General features: G+C 39.4%; 1 protein-coding gene across 5 annotated transcripts in view; it reads right to left on the bottom strand.

The window, feature by feature from the left end:
• The window catches only part of Skp2 (S-phase kinase associated protein 2), a 55,076-nt gene that overhangs the window by 30,499 nt on the left and 3,689 nt on the right, over positions 1-20,888 (bottom strand). For 4 of the 5 annotated variants that reach the window (XM_021261499.2, XM_087189300.1, XM_004848614.3 and 1 more), the window contains exons 3-9: positions 13,060-13,171; positions 10,144-10,287; positions 8,597-8,731; positions 7,088-7,186; positions 6,383-6,513; positions 2,950-3,001; positions 2,700-2,807 (exon numbers count right to left, since the gene is read on the bottom strand). In XM_021261499.2, the coding sequence (XP_021117158.1) occupies positions 2,700-2,807; positions 2,950-3,001; positions 6,383-6,513; positions 7,088-7,186; positions 8,597-8,731; positions 10,144-10,287; positions 13,060-13,171 (781 nt within the window). Of the gene's footprint in view, positions 1-2,699; positions 2,808-2,949; positions 3,002-5,145; positions 5,276-6,382; positions 6,514-7,087; positions 7,187-8,596; positions 8,732-10,143; positions 10,288-13,059; positions 13,172-20,888 lie in introns of all 5 variants that reach the window. The other variant, XR_015442234.1, reaches the window with a different exon arrangement.

Below are 20,888 nucleotides of genomic sequence, written 5' to 3'. Positions count from 1 at the left end.
TAAGATCCAATTTGTTAACTTGGGAACTAAATAAATTCTTTGTTCAAATTCACCACCCTTCTTAGGTAGGCAGCTGAAACCAAATTACTGGCTTCAGATAGTGAGCTAAATATGTACTGCAGCTTCACTCAGGTCATATTGGCCATTATGAAAAAGGGCACCTGACCAAGTGCAAAATACTGACCTCTTGTGGTTTTCAATGAAATTGCTACAGAGGTACATTTAGCCGGAGGAAGACTATTACAACCTTTTCGGGTAAAATAAAAGAAACATTTTTTAAAATAAAGAGATGATATTATTCCCAGGATACCTTGGGAATAGCACTTCTTAAAAGAAAGATGAATTAAACTTATTTTTTTCCTTTGTACTCCTTCAATGCTGTGGAAGTTGCTGAGCAGCAAGGACCGGAGTTCGATACCCAGTACCAAAAAAAAAAAAAAAAAGAAGAACCATATTAGATACAGACTATTCTGCATCTGCCCAGGAAAACTTAGATCGACACCTACGTTAGCCAGTAAATCACCATGTTTGGGATGTGCCACTTCACTTTCTTGGATCTTAATGTCTCCTGTTCACAGAGTCTTAGACCCTTACAATATACATCACCTACGTGTTTTGCTTCTTCACATTCCTTGACCACCCAGGACATATATCACTAGATTATAGAACTTTTCCTCTAAGCCTATATAAAGACTTTTTGGAATCAACTAGAGCTGATTTGGAAAATTTGGAAAAAAAAGTAAAACAATATTCACATTGGATTGGCCTTCTCAATTATACTGAGTGCCCTCAAAGCCACCTTGTACTTCTTCTGAAAGTGTTTCACAGATGCAAGTACAGTATGGCATTCTACTACTTTAAAACTATGGACAGCAAAATAATATGTAGTGAACAATCGGTTAACTCACTTTTAGCAGACATTTTAAGCAAAAAACTCTGCCTTGGTTTTTCTATGTTGCTGGTCTTTCCTAACTAGTTTGTGATTAAGAATAACAATATATAAGATTGGCTGGGGATTTAGCTCAGTGGTGCTGCCACCTGCCCTGCAAGCACAAGGACCCGAGTTCAATCCTTGGTACAAAAAAAAAAAAAAAAGAATAATAATATATAAGTTCTCAATGTCTGTTACTAATAGTAATGAATTTTATTTTAATATAGTAATGAATTTTAACATCAAGTGGCATGTCTTTTGGTCCCTGCCTTCTACTAGCATTAAAAACAAAACATACTTGAAGATCAGTGGAATAGATTAGAAGATGCAGAAACAACTCCAGACATACTCAGCCATCTCATCTTTGACAAAGGAGCCAACCACCCTCATTGGAGGAAAGGTAGCCTCTTTAATAAATGGTGTTGGAAAAACTGGATTTCAACCTGCTAAAGATTAAAACTAGACCCATACACCATGCACTAAACTAAGATCGAAGTGGATTGAAGATCTAAATATTAAGTCAGAAACACTAAACTTGCTGGAAGATAAGTTAGGTAGAACTCTTGATGACAATGGCATAGGAAAAGACTTTATGAACAAAACCTCAGTAGCACGGGAACTAGCACAAAGAATCAACAACTGGGATCTTATCGTATTAAAAAGCTTCTGCACTGCAAGAGAAACTACCAACAGAGCTAAGAGACAACCTACAATGTGGGAAGAAATATTTAGCAGCTGTACCTCAGACAAAGGTCTACTATAGAGAATATATAAAGAACTGAAAAAAATCAGACCCCCCAAATTCAAAGACCCAATTCAAAAATGGGCATCCGAAATGAACAGACATTTCTCAGACAAAGAAGTAAAAGCAACAAATAAATATATGAAAAAATGTTCAACATCACTGGTCATTCGAGAGATGCAGATGAAAACAACACTGAGATTCCACCTCACCCCAGAAAGAATGGCTGCTATCAAGAAATCAACAAACAAATGCTGGTGGGCGTGTGGGGAGAAAGGAACCCTTCTCCATTGTTGGTGGGAATGTAGACTGGTGCAGCCACTATGGAAATCAGTATGGAGATACCTCAAAGAACTAGGACTACAGGTCCCATTTGACCCAGCTATTCCCCTACTATCTGGAATCTTCCCCAAAGAATTAAAAGAATCATACCACAGCGCTATATGTGCACCCATGTTCATAGCGGCACAGTTTGTAATAGCTAAAGCTTGGAAGCAGCCCAAGTGCCCATCAACTGGAAACTGGATAAAAAGATGTGGTTTTTTAATAAAATGGAGTACTACTCAGCCATAAAGAATGAGAAACTAGAGACATTTATAGCTAAATGGATGCATATTGAGGCCATACTCTTAAGTGAAATAAATAGGACACACGTGTAAATACAGACTAGTTTCTCTAGTGTGAGAAATTAAAAGTGTAAATAAGGATGAAAATGATTAAAATGAATAATTGATAATTTGAAATAAGAAAAGGTTCAAGGGTTTGGGGATGGTGGGAGGGGAAGGGGAAAGGGAAGAAGGGAAAGGAAAAATTATGAGAAAGAAAAAAAAATGGACTCACACTGTGTAAATAGGGAAGCGTGGAGGGAGTGAAGGGTGCACAGGTAATGGGAGAAAAAATAGTAACTAAGATACATCATGTTCAGGTACAAACACCCAATGATAAATGTAAATGTATTTTATACCTAAAATGTAGCAATAAATAAATAAATAAATATATATATATATATAAAACCACCATACTTACAGTAGCGTTTCAGGTATTATATCATAGCACCGACTGAGTGATAAGTGTTGGAGGTAGTTGAGCTGGAAAAATTCTGGAAAGCAGTCATTCTTCAGCATGATACTGTCGCTGTAACAGAGCAGAAGAAAAGATATTCAAAATTACCCACTAGAATTGTACTGCTTAGTCCCCTCAATTCAACATTAAGATCTTTTCAGCATTTACTGAGCAATCAAGATTTTTCAACTTTTGATCTAAAACAAAAAAATACCTTAAATCTAGGTGGACAAGGTTGGGGCATCTTCTAATTAAGGTACAGACATCTAGGAAAAACAAGCAAACATCACAGTCACCATATGAGGAATAAGACAAGAATATTTGCTATCACTACTATCCTTTAACATTGTGCACTACAATAGGGAATTTGTGGTCTATAAAATACAATGTTGCTATCACAACTGGAAAAAATATTTCTCCAACTCTAATATATCCTAATTCCATACATATTAAAAAGTTCTAAATGTAAATATGCAGGCAATTATTTATTGAATCTTGGGAGATAGGTGTCTAAACATAAAAACACACATAAGGAACACATTAACTATTACATAAAAGTTTGAGAAATTATCATGTTACAACAATCAGAAAATTATCAGAAAACTGAGAATAAATGTCTTTAATATATTAAGAGTAAAGAGTCTTATTATATTGAGGAAAAAGATAAACAATAGAAAAGACCTAATGAACATGAACAGATAATTTACAAAATACAACATAATAAAAATGGAGTAAGAGATACTAAGAAGGGGCCGGGGATTTAGCTCAGTGGTTTCGCCTCCTGTTGTGCAAGAGGAAGGATCCGAGTTCGATCCCTGGCCACCCCCCCCACAAGGGGATACTAAGTAAATTAGAAATATTGCTTTCCAGCTACCAGATGAAAAGAATTATTTTCTAACACCCCAAATAGATGAAATATAGTAAAGCAGGTTCACCTACTGTACATCACAAATGGGTATTTAAATTTTATGTGTAGCCTTTCAGGAAGCTGAAAGTGATTTTTTTTTTTTTTTTATAATGAATTGATTTTTTAAAAAAAGTATTTAGAACATTACACACAGGGCCCTTTGGTCCAATAATTTCACTTATAGAAAAATACAGATATGCATGAACATACATACTGTAGCAATAGTTATAAATAGTCCATCCTCCAGTTAAATCTGTTAAATCTTCACCTATTCCATGAAATACAGTACTAATAGTAGTTATTAAGAAACTTTTCAAAGGGAGAAGCATAGCTTAATACTACAGCATCTGCTTACCACGCCTGAGGTTCTAGTTTTAGGAGATACTGTATACTGAAAACAAAACAACATAAAATATATGCACTGTGCTATAACCTCAATTTAACCAAAATACACACATAAACTCACATATCTTACATACAGACTCAGAAAGAAAGAAAAAAGTCTGAAAGGAAATACACCAAAATACTGACTGTTGTTAGCAAAGATACTGAAATTCTAAATAACCTTTCAGAATTTGGAAGAAAGTCACATAGACCGAGCTACCTTTAAGTGGAATGAATAATTTATTTAAAACAACAAATTTCAGCTGCCTAGAGTGGCAATGGTGCATGTCTATAATCCTAGCACTCAGGAGGCTGAGGCTGGAGGATCTCTATGAGTTCTAGGCCAGCCTGGGCTATATATAGTACTAATTAAAGGTCAAGGTGAACTACATAGCAAGAAAAACCAAAGAATGAAACAAAACAACCAAACCAAATAAAACCAAACTAAACAAAAAAAATCAAATTTCACTAATGTTTGAGGGGGTAAATACCCATCAAAAAGAAATCAGTTGCATAAATTACTGATTTAATATAATTATTCCATGGATGGACTATCACATAGCTAATGATAATAGAGGGCAGCTACTGAAAGTAGGTTCTCTGGGGAAATAACAAGTTATTATAAAGTAGCATTCCATGTACCATGTCCCATAAAAAAAACAAACAAACTTGTATTGGAAAAAGACTGGCATGGTGTTAGATTGATTTGTTTTCCATTATTTAAAAAATATTTTGTACATTTTTGAGGATGTATACTACTATGGTCAGTCTTAAAATAGTGTATACAAAGGGAAAAAATGTTGAACAGAGATACTGTGTAAAGAGGGAAAGAAATCAAGATACAACTGCAGCTTTTATAGGCCTCTAAAGAAAAAGCTCCCTTTGTCCAATAAAGCAGGCATTGGAATGGCAGCATTCAAACTTGAGTGATTGCAAAGGCAAGACTTAAATCTCTGGTCATTCATGAGAATGTAGTTATTATTTACTATAGCCTGATATATCTGATTTATTAGAGAATACATCATGTCCTAGAGATATAGTTTTCAAATACTAAGTAAATTTTAAGAAGAATTTGCAAATGTTTGATTCACATCTTTCAAAGCATAATAAAAACCTTACCAATAAACAAAATACATTCAAATGAGCTGTACCAACATCAAGACACGCTTGATATGTATCCCAGGTTTTAGGTTTTCTTTAGGTTTTGTGTATCCCAAACTGAGTATTAGCTTGAGACTGCTACATGAAACTGTTAAAAAAAAAAAAAGTCTTCTCATTGTAACCGTTAATATCTGCAAATCAAGATTCTTTCAACATTATATACAGAAAACAAAGCAGAGCCAAATATTAAGGTTTATAAAGACTGTATCTGCTACCCATATATCCCTACTTCAGATGCCTGTGTTCATTAAAACAACTTCATGGCTCTTTTAGAGTAATAAAAAATTAAATATATGTATACATATATATATATGTTTATAAATATAAACGGTTCATAACAGAGTCTTTTACTGTTAATGCTTTGGACTAGATTGTGTGTGTCTGTGTGTGTGTGATTCTGCTGCTCTATGACTTGTTCAGCAATATTCCTGGTTTCTACCCACTAGGTGCTAACACCACTCCTCTAACTGCAACAATCAAAACTGCCTCCCAGTGTTGTCAAATGTCACCTTGAGGCAAAACTCTCCAGTTGAGAGCTGCTGCTTAATACTAATCAAACAAAATCATCCTTCAGTATCCAAGGGGAACTGGTTGCAGGACACCCCTTGGATACCCAAATCCAAGGATGATCAACACCTAATATAAAACTGTGTAGAACCGGCATATAATCTATGCACATCCTCCTATGTTCTTTAAGTCATCTCTACATTACTTATAACAATGAGCACAATGTAAATGCTATGTAAATAGTCATTACACTGTATTGTTTGGGCAATACTGACAAGAAAGAAAGTCTGTACATTATTTAGTTCTTCTAGAACATTTCTGATCCATTGTTGGTTGAATTCATGTATGCAGAACCCACGGCTTCAGAGGGTCAGCTATTTTTTTTTCACCTATTTTTGTATTAGAGTTTTGACTAACAATTTAGTTGATTAAAAGTAGTTTTGCCTACAAATAAGTTGTTTAGAGTATAAAGTTTTCACCTTCTAGTTCCTGGATTCAAATTGTGACTCCAGGTCACTAATTGTGTACCTTTACCTAACTCTTCTGATCAGCAGTTCCCTATATGGAAATAATACATGCACTAGACTAAATGAGACAAGTAATACAGATGAGAACTTAAAAGATGCTCAATAAATGAAATCTGTTATTACTACTAAAGCCTCCACAGCTCTGGCCTGGAAACTCTCACCTGACTTCTGGAGATTCTTTCTATAGCCACTGAGATTCAGCTGGGTGATTGTTTCTGACACATGTGTGACAGCCACTTGCACATGCTTTTCAGTGAAGTCAAAACACCAGGACAGGTTCAGCTCATCCAGTCTGCAAGAAAGAGGAGAAACAGGGATATGACTCCATCAACTGGAATGAGTTTGCCTTAAATTGCAAACAAAATACAAAACCAGAGACTCCTTACCATTTTATTCACAGAAGATTGCTATTCTGCAGCTCTGAACCCTTTATGTACTGACATTTCATAATTATAAAGATCTTAATGCAACCACCCACATTTATTATGATTTATACTTACAATGTACCGTATCAGATCAAGAACTACAAGTTAAGTCTACAGATATAGTAGGGGGAAAAAAACCTATCTTTGGAGTCATATTTCTTGCGATTACACTGTGATTAACACACTACTATATTTCTCTTACTTTAACAGTAATAAATAAAAAGAACAAGAGGGATCATTATACAAATATCCCTTCATTACAAATGAAATTCATTTGGCTCCAGAGTTTAGCCAGAAAGTTTCTAGGGCAAAGGATACTCCATTAGCCACATTAAGTGGAGAGTTAGGAATATCCCAATAGTTGATCCAATTCTGTTCGGATGTGAGGGATTACTGTATTAGATTCAAGAGCTTTATAATCAAGTCTTGAATCTTTCCTACCTGGAACAGCTGCTTAGCAAAGTCTTCAGGGCAGATTCAGAAAATCCAGAACATCCACAAAGGTTTAGTCGCACTAAATTTGAGTTCTGTGCAAGATTACTAGAAAAAAAAAAGTCACAGGAATACTGATAAGCACTCTTATTCAATCAACAGGATTTGGAGGAAAGCAGGCTGTAATTGTCATTAAGAGCACAGGCCTTTTGAGTTAGAAGTGAGTTTAAAATTCACATTACACTATTTCTGTGACATCAAGTAGGGTGTTTCAGTGTACTCATCTATAAAATGGCAATAGTACTATCTTCTTGGTGGGGATACTAATATTAAAGCATATAATGTAATAAAGGACGTAGCATAGTCTAGCACAAGAAACACTGATCAATGTACTTTTTAAATTAAAAAAAATTAATGGGATAAATATATATCTATGTTATCCATAATTGGAATTAGCTTATAAGCAAACCTCTATTTGTAAAGTATGAGACTCATTCAATTATACATTTCTTAATATACATTTCTTAATGCCCTCTCTTCTACTATATTCCTAAATATCCTACATAGGGAAACTTAGTGTTTAAGAGCCATTATTCTGGAATTCTGGAAACATACTGTAATGCCATGCAAATCTTGGTTTGGCCAACCACTAACTGTGTGACTCTGGACAAGTTATTCAGCCACTCTGTGTGTCACTTTCCACATCTATAAAAAGGGGTTGCTGTCAGAATTAAATGAGAATACATTTAAAGAACTTAATGTATGGCACATAGTAAGTGCTCAACAAAGGTGCTATTCTTATATCAGGCTTCATCTTTACTCACCTGAATGAGCACACTGGTGTCCTAACTAGTCTAGTTTCTTCCATGTCCCCTTACCTCCACCCCGATGGTGCCTAGCAAGTTAATTTTCTAAATTTCGGCCTTGCCATGTTTCATCTATTCCAAGAGCCACTCTCTTCAGCTTCCCTCATAGTCCACCAGAATCTGGACTTCTTACAGCCCCGCATACTTGCCCACCTGACTCTCTTCTTCCCTTCCCTGAGTCCCATGCACCAGCAACTTTAGCTACTTAAGAGTTTGGAACCAAACAAACAGCTTTACCCAGGCTGCTTCCTTGACCTATCACTCAGCGATCTCCTAACTCACTATTTTTAATTCCCAGCTTATGAGTCACTTCCTCTGAGAATGCCACCCTCCATAATTTAATTAGACTTCTCCATGTGTTGTCACCTAGTCACTATTGCATTTGACAAACACACAGCCTATAATTATCCGCCTCACCAACAAATAAGGCACAGACCATTCACTATTCATCTTTTTGTCTCTAGCACCTAGCACAGGGCCTGGCATATAGGTACCATTCAAACTTTTGGTGCCTCAAATCCTGGAAAGTTTCCCAGAAGCTGCAGCACTGCATGAAATATTTTCTTTGTCTATGGAATAGTACCCTAGTCACACAGAACAAAATTAACACACGTAACAGCTGCCTTTGTAACATACTCTGGCTGCTACTCACTTGACAATGGGATCTGAAAGCTGTAGGCCTTCCAGACTTAGATTCTGCAGCTTGGAGCACTGAGACAGAATGCCATGGAGGGCAGACACATTTATAACTGAGTTCGACAGGTCCATGTGCTGTACGCGGAAAGGGCTATGCACAGAAGAGGAGAAAGAAGCTCTGTAAGATGGCTCACCCAAGTGTATCCAAATCAAATCTGACTACAACTTCTTCCCAAATGAGTGCCGAATCATAAATAAGACCCTAAATACACATTCCAAATATTGAACATAGTTCTGGTCATAAAATAAATTGCTACTAGCTAATTTCCATTCCTATTCTCAATGGTTTTTAAAATTCAAGAGCATTTTTGCCAAGTACAGATGTTGCTGTCAATACAGTGCCAGTTACAAAATTAATGAGAATGAGGTGGATGTACATACAAGGAGATTTAGCCTATAATGACTCCTAGTTTCTGTTGAGAGTGAGTGGGTGAGCAGCAGTGGAGACAAAATGGGGAGAGAGTGGAGGAACAAGTTTTAAAGGAAAACCAAGTTTAATTTTAGATATAACACTGATGTACTTGGACAAAATTCAGGTGTAAAAGTTTTTAGGCAGTTAGAAATGTGAGTTTGAAAGAGAAGACTGAGCTACAGATAAGGATTGGAGAGTCCTGAGCATAAAGGTGGGTGTACAGGACACAGATCATCCAAGAAGTGTGTGGATTAAAACAACAAGCAGTGAGTTAACAGATGTTGGTGTGAACAAAAGAAATCACATGTGTAAAGGAGACTAAGAGGGACCCGCCTTGGCAGTATGCAAAAACAGGGGAAGAGGTTCTGATGATGGAAAGAAGAGAAAAAGTCCTATAGGAGACAGAGATATTTTACGCTTAGCTCTGCTGTCTTCAGGTTGTTTTTCTCTTCAATATTTAGTTATTCCACTCAACCATGATGTACCACTAAACCTTAATACTGCATAATTATCACCATCAGGAAACACTGTCTCAAAATAGTCTATCAAACAAACAAAAAGAGGGCTTTTTTTTCAGGTTGCAGTTCTGTCCATGATAGGACAGAAAACCCAAGCTATATACCTCCCACTTTTTTGTTTAATAGAAATGGGCAGCAAGGAAAGAACTAGGCAGCCCTCATCAGCTGATGAGTGTTCTGCCTGCTTTGCTTTGTAGGATTCACAATTCTCATTTGCTGGGGACCTAACCCAAGGACCTAAAGAACACTGGTGGGAGGTAGTGCTAGAGCTTGAACTAAGAGCCTCATGCATGCCAGGCAAGTGCTCTCTCACTGAACCACACGCCCAGCCTGTGAACATCTTTGATCTGGGGAAGAGCCCAACAGTAATCCTGAACTACAATGGCAACAGCGGCACTGAAAACTGTGCCATGTTCAACCTGTGGGCCACAGGGCACAATATGCAATTAACACCTCACACTGTACAGATGACCTGTCTAAGACTGTAAGGCTACATAAAGAATAAAAGGAGTTTTGATCTGTTTCTCCCTCAAGATTGAAATAAAGTCTTTTCCAAGGGTTTTCCTTTTGTACCTGAAATGTTCAACCAATGGCTGGTCCATAAATGATCGTGGGCAGCGGAAGGCAACCACTCCTCGAGACAGCAACCGACCAGTGACATCCGGGTGCAGATTTCTACCTGTGAGGTCTAGGGTCTGCCAAAGAGACTCATCAAACCTGGAAGAGAAGAGAGGCTTGACTTGGTAAGTCAGTCACAGGGAATGCTGGAGGCCTTCACTCAAAAGGAAGACATAGCTGCTTATTCTCCCCAAAGCAAATTCTAAGGGAAGCAAATTCTTTCGTTTTCAGGTTGACTATGCAATCACCTATGCTCCTACTACTGCCGTAGCCTAGCTAACATGGATAAGCATCCATTTTTCTATATATTTCCAATTTAGATGGTTCAATGCTAAATTTAGGACTGCTAATGATCCAGAACTGGAGAATTAAATCCTAATGTTTGATTTAATATGACAAGTTTAAAATTGATTATTCAAATTGCTTAACTGATTATTACTAGGTGAGTAGGTTCAAAACTTCCTGAAATAATCCTATTTAGGATTATTAACGAAAATTGCCATTTTCGTTAAGCACGGACAGGTCTCAATTACTAAAAATAAAATGGAAAAAAAACTGAAGGAAGAAAATGTAGTACTATTATGGGATATAGCTGTCATAGACATCTAGGAGTGCAGCTCTGCTTTGTAGTACCTTAAATCATCACATCCTTGTGCTTAAATCACATACATGCATGTGCATGTATTTGTGTACATGTGCATGTATGTAAGTGTGCATGTATTCACGTGAAAGGGACAAGGAAAAATAATTAGATTATGGACAGTGTTTCTAAGGTAAAAGGGAAGTTCTAAAATTGCACAAAGTGGCCCAGTAAGGGATTTTTAATATCCAAAGCTGAATTCAGTTGAACAAAAGAAAATGTGCAGTACAAGCACACGATGGATTTTCTAAAATTCTAAAATTTAGGTGTTCTAGAATTTCCTTTTTAAATAGTGCTCAAAATAAGTGACCAGGGTTTTAAATAATTTTGTTAAAGAGTAATTATCAGTGAGTGATTTGACCTCCATTACTAAAAAGGTTGGCTGTACATAGAACATCCTCAAGAGACTGCATTTTTGTAATTTCTTTCCCAGACTAAGATCCACTTCTGAGAAAATTATACCAGCTCAAGTTCTGATTATCTCAAATCTCAGGCCTGACCTAATCCTTGTAAAGGCAAACAACAGCTTACCCAGCATTCTAGGACAGTCTGGGAAAAGTTTTGAAATATCTATCTTTAGCATACACAGGAAGATGTACTCAGGAGCTATCTGAATCCTCAGCTACACATAACTAGCTATGGTTGAGCTGTGGAGTTGGCCAGGCCTTAGATTCCTGCTTTACCACTTGCCTCTACAGTATCTTCATCTATAAAAATGAGATAATACAAATATTATCACTGAAGACTGTATGGAACATTGAACTGATAACACAGTCCCTGCACATAGTAAGTGCTTAATAAATGTCAGTTATAACTTTTATGGCAAATAAAATGAAAATTAATGGACTTGGTGGAGGAGATTAGGTCAAAGGATACAAAACAGAAGATACATAGGATTAACATGTTTTCAGATCTAATGCATTATACGAGGACTATTAGTCAACGATATTGCACTGTACAGGGATTTTTGCTAAAAGAGTATATTTTAGGTGTTTTTCTAACCAAAAAAGAGTAGCTATGTGAAATGATGGGTATGTTAATATGTTTTGTCACTGTATGTACATCAAAACATCACATATACCTTATATATAAGTAATACATACAATTAAAAAAACTTAAATAGACTCTTCAAGGAGTAGACAATTGGACAGCTGGTAAAAAAAAGATAATAAAAAATTGGAGTTTCTTGGGTGGCAATAAATGAAACTCAGCCAACACTCACATCCCAGGTGTGCAAACTTTTGTCTTCTAGGCAAACAGCCCACTCCTGAAGATACCTACACTGCCTTATGTCTAACACAGCCTTAATGGCAAGGAGCTCCTTCATTCTCAAAAGGTCTCAAAAGGAGATCTAGACTCATGGAATGAGAAGTCAGAAAGACAGGTCTCCAAACAAAGCAAAAAACTGACCAGTGCTGGGCCAGGGATGTAGCTCAGTGGCACTGCACCTGCCTGGCAAGCACAAGGTCCTGAGTTCGATTCCTGGTACCTCAGTACCAGGGGTTAAAAAAGGACTGGGGGTAGAGTAGGGCTGGAGAGGGGTGGAGCTGGCAAAAAGTTCCAATTTAAAAAGTCTGAGGGCTATGCACAGTGGTAGAGTGTTTACCTAGCACAACCCAGGCCCTGAGTTCCAATCCTCAGTACCAAAAAAAAGAAAGATTATTTTCTTGCTTCAGGCCTACCATCCCAGCTCACCACCCACACCTAAAAAGTGCTACCAAAATCAGCAAAAAACACCTGTGAGTCAGGCGCTGCACCAGCATCTTTACATCCTGGTAACCGCCCTGCACTGAAGGTACTGTATGCCCAGTTCACAAATGACACTGAGGCTCAGAAGTGTCACAGAGCTCGCTCAGGTCATGGACAGCGTACGTGGCAGAGGCCGGGCTCACACATGGGTCTGAGGCCAGAGCCCTGTATTCTCTCCCAGTGGGACGCAGCCTTTCACAGCTGTCCAGAACTCCCTTTGCTCTGAGCACAGGCCCAGACTCCACACTCGGTAAGCAGGTGCTCAGCTGAATGTGGGGCAAAGAGGTTGCAGAAATGGGGTGATTTTATACCTCCAAGAGACTCTTTTCTTTCGCTCTGAAATGAGGATACTTATTAAGGACAATGGCTAGTTTGCTTGGGGGTGCTAGATATATGTCTTTTTTTACCAGTCTACAAGGAATACACAACCTTCCCTTTCCCTTCCTCCCAGATATATGGCCGAAGGGGTGAACAGTACTTACGCGAGGCAGTACCACCTCTTACAGACACCAGAGACTCTCAGCAGCTCAGGGAGGCACAGACAGGAAAAAATCCCCAGAAGCAGCTCATCCGGGAGGGAGTCCCATGAAACACCTACGAAGAGTCAAAAATTTCCCATCACTGATCTTCCCTGTCAGGTCTACTGAATCTTTCCAAGCATGTAAAGGATACATAATATTTAGCTAAGAGGGGGATTTAACCCTAACTGAATTCCTCATCCTCACATTTACTTTTCTGTCCAAACCACTGTTTACATATCCTGAAGTGAGTTCCTCATTTTCTTAGCAGCAAGAAGAATGCCAAGAATACTTTTCCTATCATTCCTCTCTTCAAAACCAGCCAGCCAAGTGCGAGTGGGGACATTAACAGTGCCACAGAGCAAGCTCCCAGCCCATCAAGATACTGTGACACTTTGGGGTCACTTAAGGAAGGCCTTGTTTTTGTCTAGGGTGGACTTGCACCTCCCCGCACCTTCTTTTAGGTATAGTACAGAAAGCACGCTGAAGTCCATGCACCTCACAGAGCAGTAGCAGAAGGATGCAGTCAGTTCTTAATTCCACAGATAGGAACTGAGCTCCTACCCCAGTGCCAGGTAGTATTGTTTCAGGTATTTAGGAAAGAGCAGCAAACAAAATTAAGACAGACGTGTATTTTATCTTCATGGGGTATACATGCCAGTGAGGGAGGACAGACAATCACACATGAAAAACAGGTACATTGTGTGACTTGGTAAAAAGGATGAGTACTATTCCAAAAAATTCAGCAAGATAAAGGAGGGAATGGAGAGTTCAAGTTAGGTAACCAAGTCTGAAGAGTGGTCAGGGAGGGTTTACTGAGACAGTGATCACTAAGCAGAGGCTTGAACCCAGTGAGGGAGGAAGCTGTGAATATACAGGGGTGTTCTAGGTGCGGGGCACAACATGTCTGCTTGGAGGAACCACAAGGGGAGGAGCAAGGAAGGCAAGAACTGCAGTGTCATTGAGGCTTTCTGTGTCATGGTAAGGCCTTTGCTTTGGCTTTCAATTCAACAACTAGAGGATTCTGGGCAAAGTGACAGGATGTCAGTAAAGTTTTAAAATGATCACTCTGGCTATTGTGTTCAGAACAGACTGGAGGGATAGAAAGGTGGATGCAGAAAGACCATTTTTCTTAGTTTTATGATAGCAATCTCGAAGTAGCAAGGACCCATCTCTTCTTACCTGTGAATATACAAAAAAGCCCACAAGATCAGGATAATATAAAATGGCCAAGAAGGAAATGGGTAGGCACCAAAGAAATACTAGAGTGGTTGATGAATTCAGAACCTGCCTTTCTGGTGTCTCTGCCTCCAGTGACCTTCTAATTCTAGTGATATCCTTTTCGCTTCAACCCAATTTAAAAACACCAGTATCTATGCACCATCTATATTGAATCAGGCACTGTGCAGGGGACAGCGGACATAATGCATAGCATCAGAAGAGTGACAAACATCATAGCTGGTGCCCCTAGGAATATTCCCACAGTCTTTCTGAGACAGTCACACCCTTCCTTCAATTAGAGCGTTTCAAAGGAACCCCTAAATACTTAGCGGAAGTCTGCACTGCTTAGCATCAAGTTCAAAGCTTTCATGCCAGGACCCAACTCATTTTTTTCTGGGCTCCTTATCTAGAAATGTTTTCCAGCCATTTGAGGCTTCCTGTAATTCTTAGAATGAGTCATTTTGCGTCACATCTCAATGCCTCTTCTGTGCTTCATCCTTCCCATGGCGGCTCTTCAATTTAACTTAAATTGCTATTAAAGCCCCAGCTCCTACAGAATGTCTCCCATGATATCATCAATTACAAGTCACTTTTCTCCTATGATCTCATTATTTCCTTGACCATCTCTCTAGGCCTCCACTAGTCCACAAATTCTTAGGAACAAGAATGTAATATATTTTTTTAAAACATTCTTTGTATTTCCAGGAAGTAGCACAAGGTCTAATCCAGTCATCCATTTATATATTTACTGAACATGTGCGAAGGTAGCTAGCTGGAGGTTACGCCAAGGTTCCTCAGTGTGACAACTTGTCTGTTGCTGCCAAAGTTCTTCCATAGTCAACGTGGATGGAGGACAAAGGTTCTCAAACAAGTTCTTGCCTGCTCACCAAATCAGAAAAGAAGGTGAAAGACAGGCTTTTCTCAAATTTTCCTCATTAAGTTTAATTCTCTGACTTCTGCTGCCTCTTACATATGTAGGTGAGATTCTAGTAATTGATCTGGCAAAAATAACCTTTAGTCAGTTTGACTATACTAGGTTGAAAATTTACTATGATCCACAAAGCTGTCTTGATACCAGGTGTGGGCCTCCTCAACAAGTCTCAAAACTACTGAACTGAGGAAAAAGCTCAGCTTTCATAGGAATCTCAGCTATGCTGCCTGCCCCCAAGTCTTCGAACTTCGGCAAGTTACTCAATCTCTCTGGGCCTGTTTTTCATCTGCAGCACTAAGGATAAACAGATTTATCTTGCATAGTTGTACAATGTGCACTTTAAATGATGTACAAAGAAAGATTAAGTAACGCAGCTGTTATAGCTGGGATCTAAACTGATAGGCTGATAGGCTTTGGGAAATGATCAGATCAAGAGGGTGTTAACCCCACAAATGGATTAATCCTCTGAGTTAACAGCTGCATGGGATATCAGGAGTGGGATCTGGAGAAATGGAGAGTCATAGGGGCAGGACCTTTGGGGACTCTTTCTTTCCTCCAGCCTCTTCCTCTTGGACTTTTTCTCTCATTCTCTTGCTTGCTGGGTGCCAAGATATGAGCAGCTCTGCTCTGCCATGATATTTCTGCCTTGCCACAGGCCTAAAACAATGGAGTCGGTCAAGTGGACTGAAGTCATGAACCAAAATAAACCTTTTCCTGCCATAAGTTGTTTTTTGCAAGTATTTTGTCACAAGGACAAAAAGCTAACACAGCAGTGGTTCCCCGCTTTCTTATTTCTTTCTCTCCTTCCCCCATTAAGTCTGCATATTTTCCTTTTATGAAAACCATTTCATTTCAATGCTGCTTTATATTTTCGCCAGTGAGCAAAAATCCAAGGAATGAGCCTATCTAAGTTTGAGAGTCTTAAGTTTGAGATCCTCAGAGGCAGAAATTAAAGGTTTGATTCAACTAGTTTATTTGAGAAGTAATGGCAGGAAGTATAGGAAGAAATGGAGAAGACAGATATGGAAGGGAAGGAAGCCAACTCAGGGTATGTGAATGAGCAGATTATCATTAAGGGCAGTGGGTTCAAATTTTCTAGGAACTCCAGGAAACCATCTGGAACCTGCCTCAGAGCTGTCCCACCCAAGGACGTGGGTGCTGGTTATGACTCCACCATTTGCTGGCAGTCATCAGTGGGGTGCTGAACATTAACTCGCCAGCCTTCCCTGCCCAGAGAAAGCCCTCAAATATGGAGTGATATTTATGTACAGAAAGCCTGACATTAAAGGAATGATGAACTTCAAGGGCTATGGATGGGGCACCAACAGTGCAAACTAAAGATGGCTGGGAAAGGAATCTAGGAAAGCTTGCTGTGAAATGCAAAGCAGGTGAGATACATGAAATAAATCAACAAATTTGGTATTCCTCTTTTATTGGGAAGACATGGGGAATCAGGAACACATTGAAGAGCAATAGGAAACAGATAAAGTGATAGGAGAAAAATTCGACATAGTGATGAAAGCACAGACCAGCAAACCTAGCAACAAAGTTGTGCAAGTAAGAGAACACTCCAGAGTTGGGAGCGACTGTACTGCCACTTCCGTTTTCACCTGCCCAACTCCTATTCATCCTCAGATTTCAGCTTAAATGGCATTTGCTTAGAGAGGCATTCTTAGGAATTCTTAAGAATTCTTAGGACCAAAGTCCTATGGCCAAGTTTGCACACCTAGCACCTAACACAATGCCTGACACATAATAGGCACTTAATAAATATTTGCTAAATACATTATCCCTTTTATTCCTTTACACACACAGTAAATGTGCTGCTGATTCCTAGTGTGCCTGACTAACCCTCAAACAATTAATTACTAATGCTTAGTGCCTGGGGCAGACCTGGCACTGAACATTAGAAACTGCCCAGGTGATAATTTACAAAGGAATGACTGACACTCCAGAGATGAACGTCAGCCTTATTTTAAAGATTAGGAGGATTGATGGCCTCTTAGGACCAGTTTCCTCATTTTTAAAATGACAAGGTTGCCCTCTAAATCCACTTTCTACATTTTGTGGGTGCTTGACTAATGCACTAATGCTGGAGCTGGACTAAGCCATAGATCCTGCCCAGTGGCCACACAGAAGATGAACAATAAATAAATATGTGGCCAACCAATTAAAACTGCCATCTATTAAAAACCCTAAAAAGTCTCTCAGATGTTAATCTCTGCAGCAACTTGTGTACTAAGTACAGCATTAATATTCCATTTTACAGATGAGGAAATTATCTTAGTGGATTTAAATAACTTCATCAAACTACTAGGTGAAAGCAGCAAAAGGCAAAGCAAAAGGCAAATTTGAGTTTCCAAACTCCCCTGCCCCAAGGTGAGGGCGCAGAGTCTCACAAGAGGTAGAAGTATAATGACTTCCCAGGTAGCAGGGGACACTGCAGGTGGGGGTGCAGTACCTACAAAGGAATGACACAACACCTTTGGTATAAGATGGGTGATGCTGAAGACAAAGATATAGAGCATAATGGTGATGTCCTCTATTATTAGTATACCACCTGTCTTTGGGGGAGGTGGAGGTGTAAGGTGGGAGGGGAATAAAGAGAAGACGCAACAATGATAAAAGGGACAAAGTCATACAACCAGTACATGGCAGAGTGGGAACTCAAACCCGGGTCTGACTTCAAAACAGGCCTTCTTTCTGCTTCATCACGTGCTAAGTAAATTTGTGCTCTCCTGTGTTCTGAGTGGTACCTGATTATTCTGCAAGTTTAGAAAAGGTGAGAATTAAATCTGATTTGCTTTGAAAAAAGTAATCACAGATCGTGAATGAATGGTAGAAAGAAGGTATGAAATATTGACGCTAAGAGGCTCCAACGGGTTTACCACCAAGTGGAAGGAACACAGACATGCACAGCCTCAGGTAAAAGCCAATTACCTAGGGCTCCACTCTGCTGACCACAGGACAACCTCCATCCTAGGGGCCTGGGTGGGGGCGCAACAGCCCGGAACTGGCTGCTCCCCCAGCAGATGGGGCAGAAGTTTGCCTTTAATAGCTGCTCTAGTGGCTGGCATCTAGGCTGCGACATGCTTAATCTAATTTTACTTGCCATATTTAATTCTCAAAACATCAGCCATCTGTTTCCTGGATTCTTGACTACACTGCTGCCTGGTCTGCTTGCTGAGAGGAAAGGAACATCCGGAGGCCTTTGCTAGCTTCTGCTGAAGCCAGCAAGGCTGCACACCAGCCCTATACAAAGGAAATAATGGTTAAGCCTGAGGACTCCAGTCTTCGAAAACACGGATGGTGATAAGGGATACTTCAGAGCCTGGAAAGGCCCAAAACTGGCCATAGCAGAGCTCGCTGGTGATCACCTGCACCCATCACTGCTTCCACTCGCTCTTCAGGTGCAAACCCAACTTTCCACCACTGTAACCCATCACCTCCTGTGCCTCTCAAACTCCTCTGAAAAGAGTGCTTTGTAGGAGTTTTCTATGCGCTTGATCTTTCTAGTACAGGTAACTCAGCTTAGATCACCTATTTATTTCTCAGAACTCATTCAGATTGAAAATCTGGAGTAATCCTAGCCATATCTCAAATTATGACTTTTAAAATTGTTCTTTTTCTGGCTTCAATACCGTGGCACTGAGGCTCTGCTACCCCTCCTTCCTTCCTTCCTTCAGGGGTTTATCTCACAATTAGTTTTTCTGACTTGTTTTAAGTAGCAACACTTCCTTTCTGGGGAAGTACATCCAGAGTTTGTCTTTCTAATGAGTTCTCCTTCCTCTTCCCACGAACAATAAAGAGAAAACACGAGACTGTATTCTGGCTAGGTAGACAAAACAAAACATAGCAAAATGAAACAGGAATCCCCAGTGTAAACCTTTGCCTCACAACTCTTATTTCTAGGAAAGATTTGCTCAATCCTGAGGATGAAAGGAGTAAACAGAAACAATTGAAAGTGGAACTTGGGGAATAAGGTACAGGATATAAATTCTATGAGAGCAGGGTCTTTTGCTCATGTTCAATGCTTTATTCCGAATCCCAAGAATGGCACTTGATAAATATTTGCTAAAAGGAATGAATGAATGAATGATAGGAAACTGAAACACGCAAAGATGACTGGGCATGTCCCAGAAAGTCTTCCACAAAACTGAAATTTGGGAACTGTTGGCTGAGACTCATTGATGTGTCATGAGACTGATTTAGTAAGTTTGACTAGAAATATCCTGGAAAGGAGAAAGACAGTTTTGTGAAAATCTCATCTCAGATACACATCAAGGATTATAAGATAAAAAATATTTTTTTACTCGTTAACAAACAAAAAGTTGCATGAAAAATGTTTGACCTGGGATATTAAAACAGGCTCCCAGGCCTCAAGGAGTTCTTGGATGAGAATCTCAGGAATTTTGCACTTTGAAAGCGTTCCCTTGGGGATTCTGATATGTTCTGAACTTTAGTCTCTTCTCTGAGAACCTCTGTAGGGTCTGGAATTTCAAGCAGTCTAACAACCACGGAAGAGCTAATCAACAAATTAGTTCAACCACATTTTCATGCCCATCACCTGTTTAAAGGGCAGAAAACAGGCATTTAATGATCATAAATAAAATGTGATTGTCTCCTTTCCCCATATTACTGGCCTCACTACTGGGCTATTTTCTCCCAAGTCCTTCCATCACTCAGCCCAGGGCAAATCAGACCCATTCTGGTATAGCAGACCTCACAGCTCTAATCTTCCAAAGTAAACAGATAAAGAAGATTTTGTTGCCAGCCGTGAGGCTGGATTGAAATTTGCAGGGGAAGACTGCTCAGCAAAGTACTACCAAAAGCTCACACCCCAGGCGAGTCATCAGATCTTTATGCACAGCAGGCATGGCCTGTCCTACCCCAATCCTGGCACAGATATCAACCACCTGTCTTGACAACTGGAGGCAAAACTTCCTGGAATGAGGATCTAGCTACCCTGAAGGCCTAGGCTTCTGGAGGCTGAGTAGGAATTTTCTACGACAGCTGCCCCTCATTCTACATCACTGGACACCCCCACCCCTCCATCCACAGCAATTAATCAATCTCCATGTATATTAAGTCCATGCACATACAAATGTATAATTATTGTTTTCTGTCTCCTGAACCGTTCTCTCCTGTACCTCGCTCTTAGGTAATAAAAACAAAAGTCATTATCTTTTCTGAAGGTAACTTTAAAATCCAGACTCCCTGATTAGACCACTTTCAGCTCCTCTCCCTTGAACCTCCATTTTTGCTGAGTGTAAGGAAGACTGTCCATACATATCTGAATGGGAACTCAATCTCTTTTGCATAAGGGACTCCCTCTCTCTGATCCCCTAGAGCAGCCACGGTGGGCCTTTTAGAGCTTTCAAGGACACAAACAGCCTGTTGTGGCATAGGCTTGCCACCACTACCCTACTCTTTTGTGGCTAGTCTCAGTAGCAGCCACATATTCCTCAGGGTGAGCTGCTCTTAAGTTTTTTTTTCTTCCCAACTTGATTTGCATATTTCTAGGACACAGCAACCATCCTCTATATTTCTATCTGGTCCCTTTATATTTCTATCTGTTTCTATCTGGTTGCTTTAAAGAAAAGATTTTTTTTCCAAATTTACATTTGTATACGTAATATGT

Source organism: Heterocephalus glaber, unplaced genomic scaffold, assembly GCF_053883595.1.
Source record: "Heterocephalus glaber isolate CG9 unplaced genomic scaffold, H.glaber_assembly_v1.0 deba00001538, whole genome shotgun sequence".
NCBI classification, from domain to species: domain Eukaryota; kingdom Metazoa; phylum Chordata; class Mammalia; order Rodentia; family Bathyergidae; genus Heterocephalus; species Heterocephalus glaber.
This window is presented reverse-complemented; position numbering and strand designations above follow the sequence as displayed.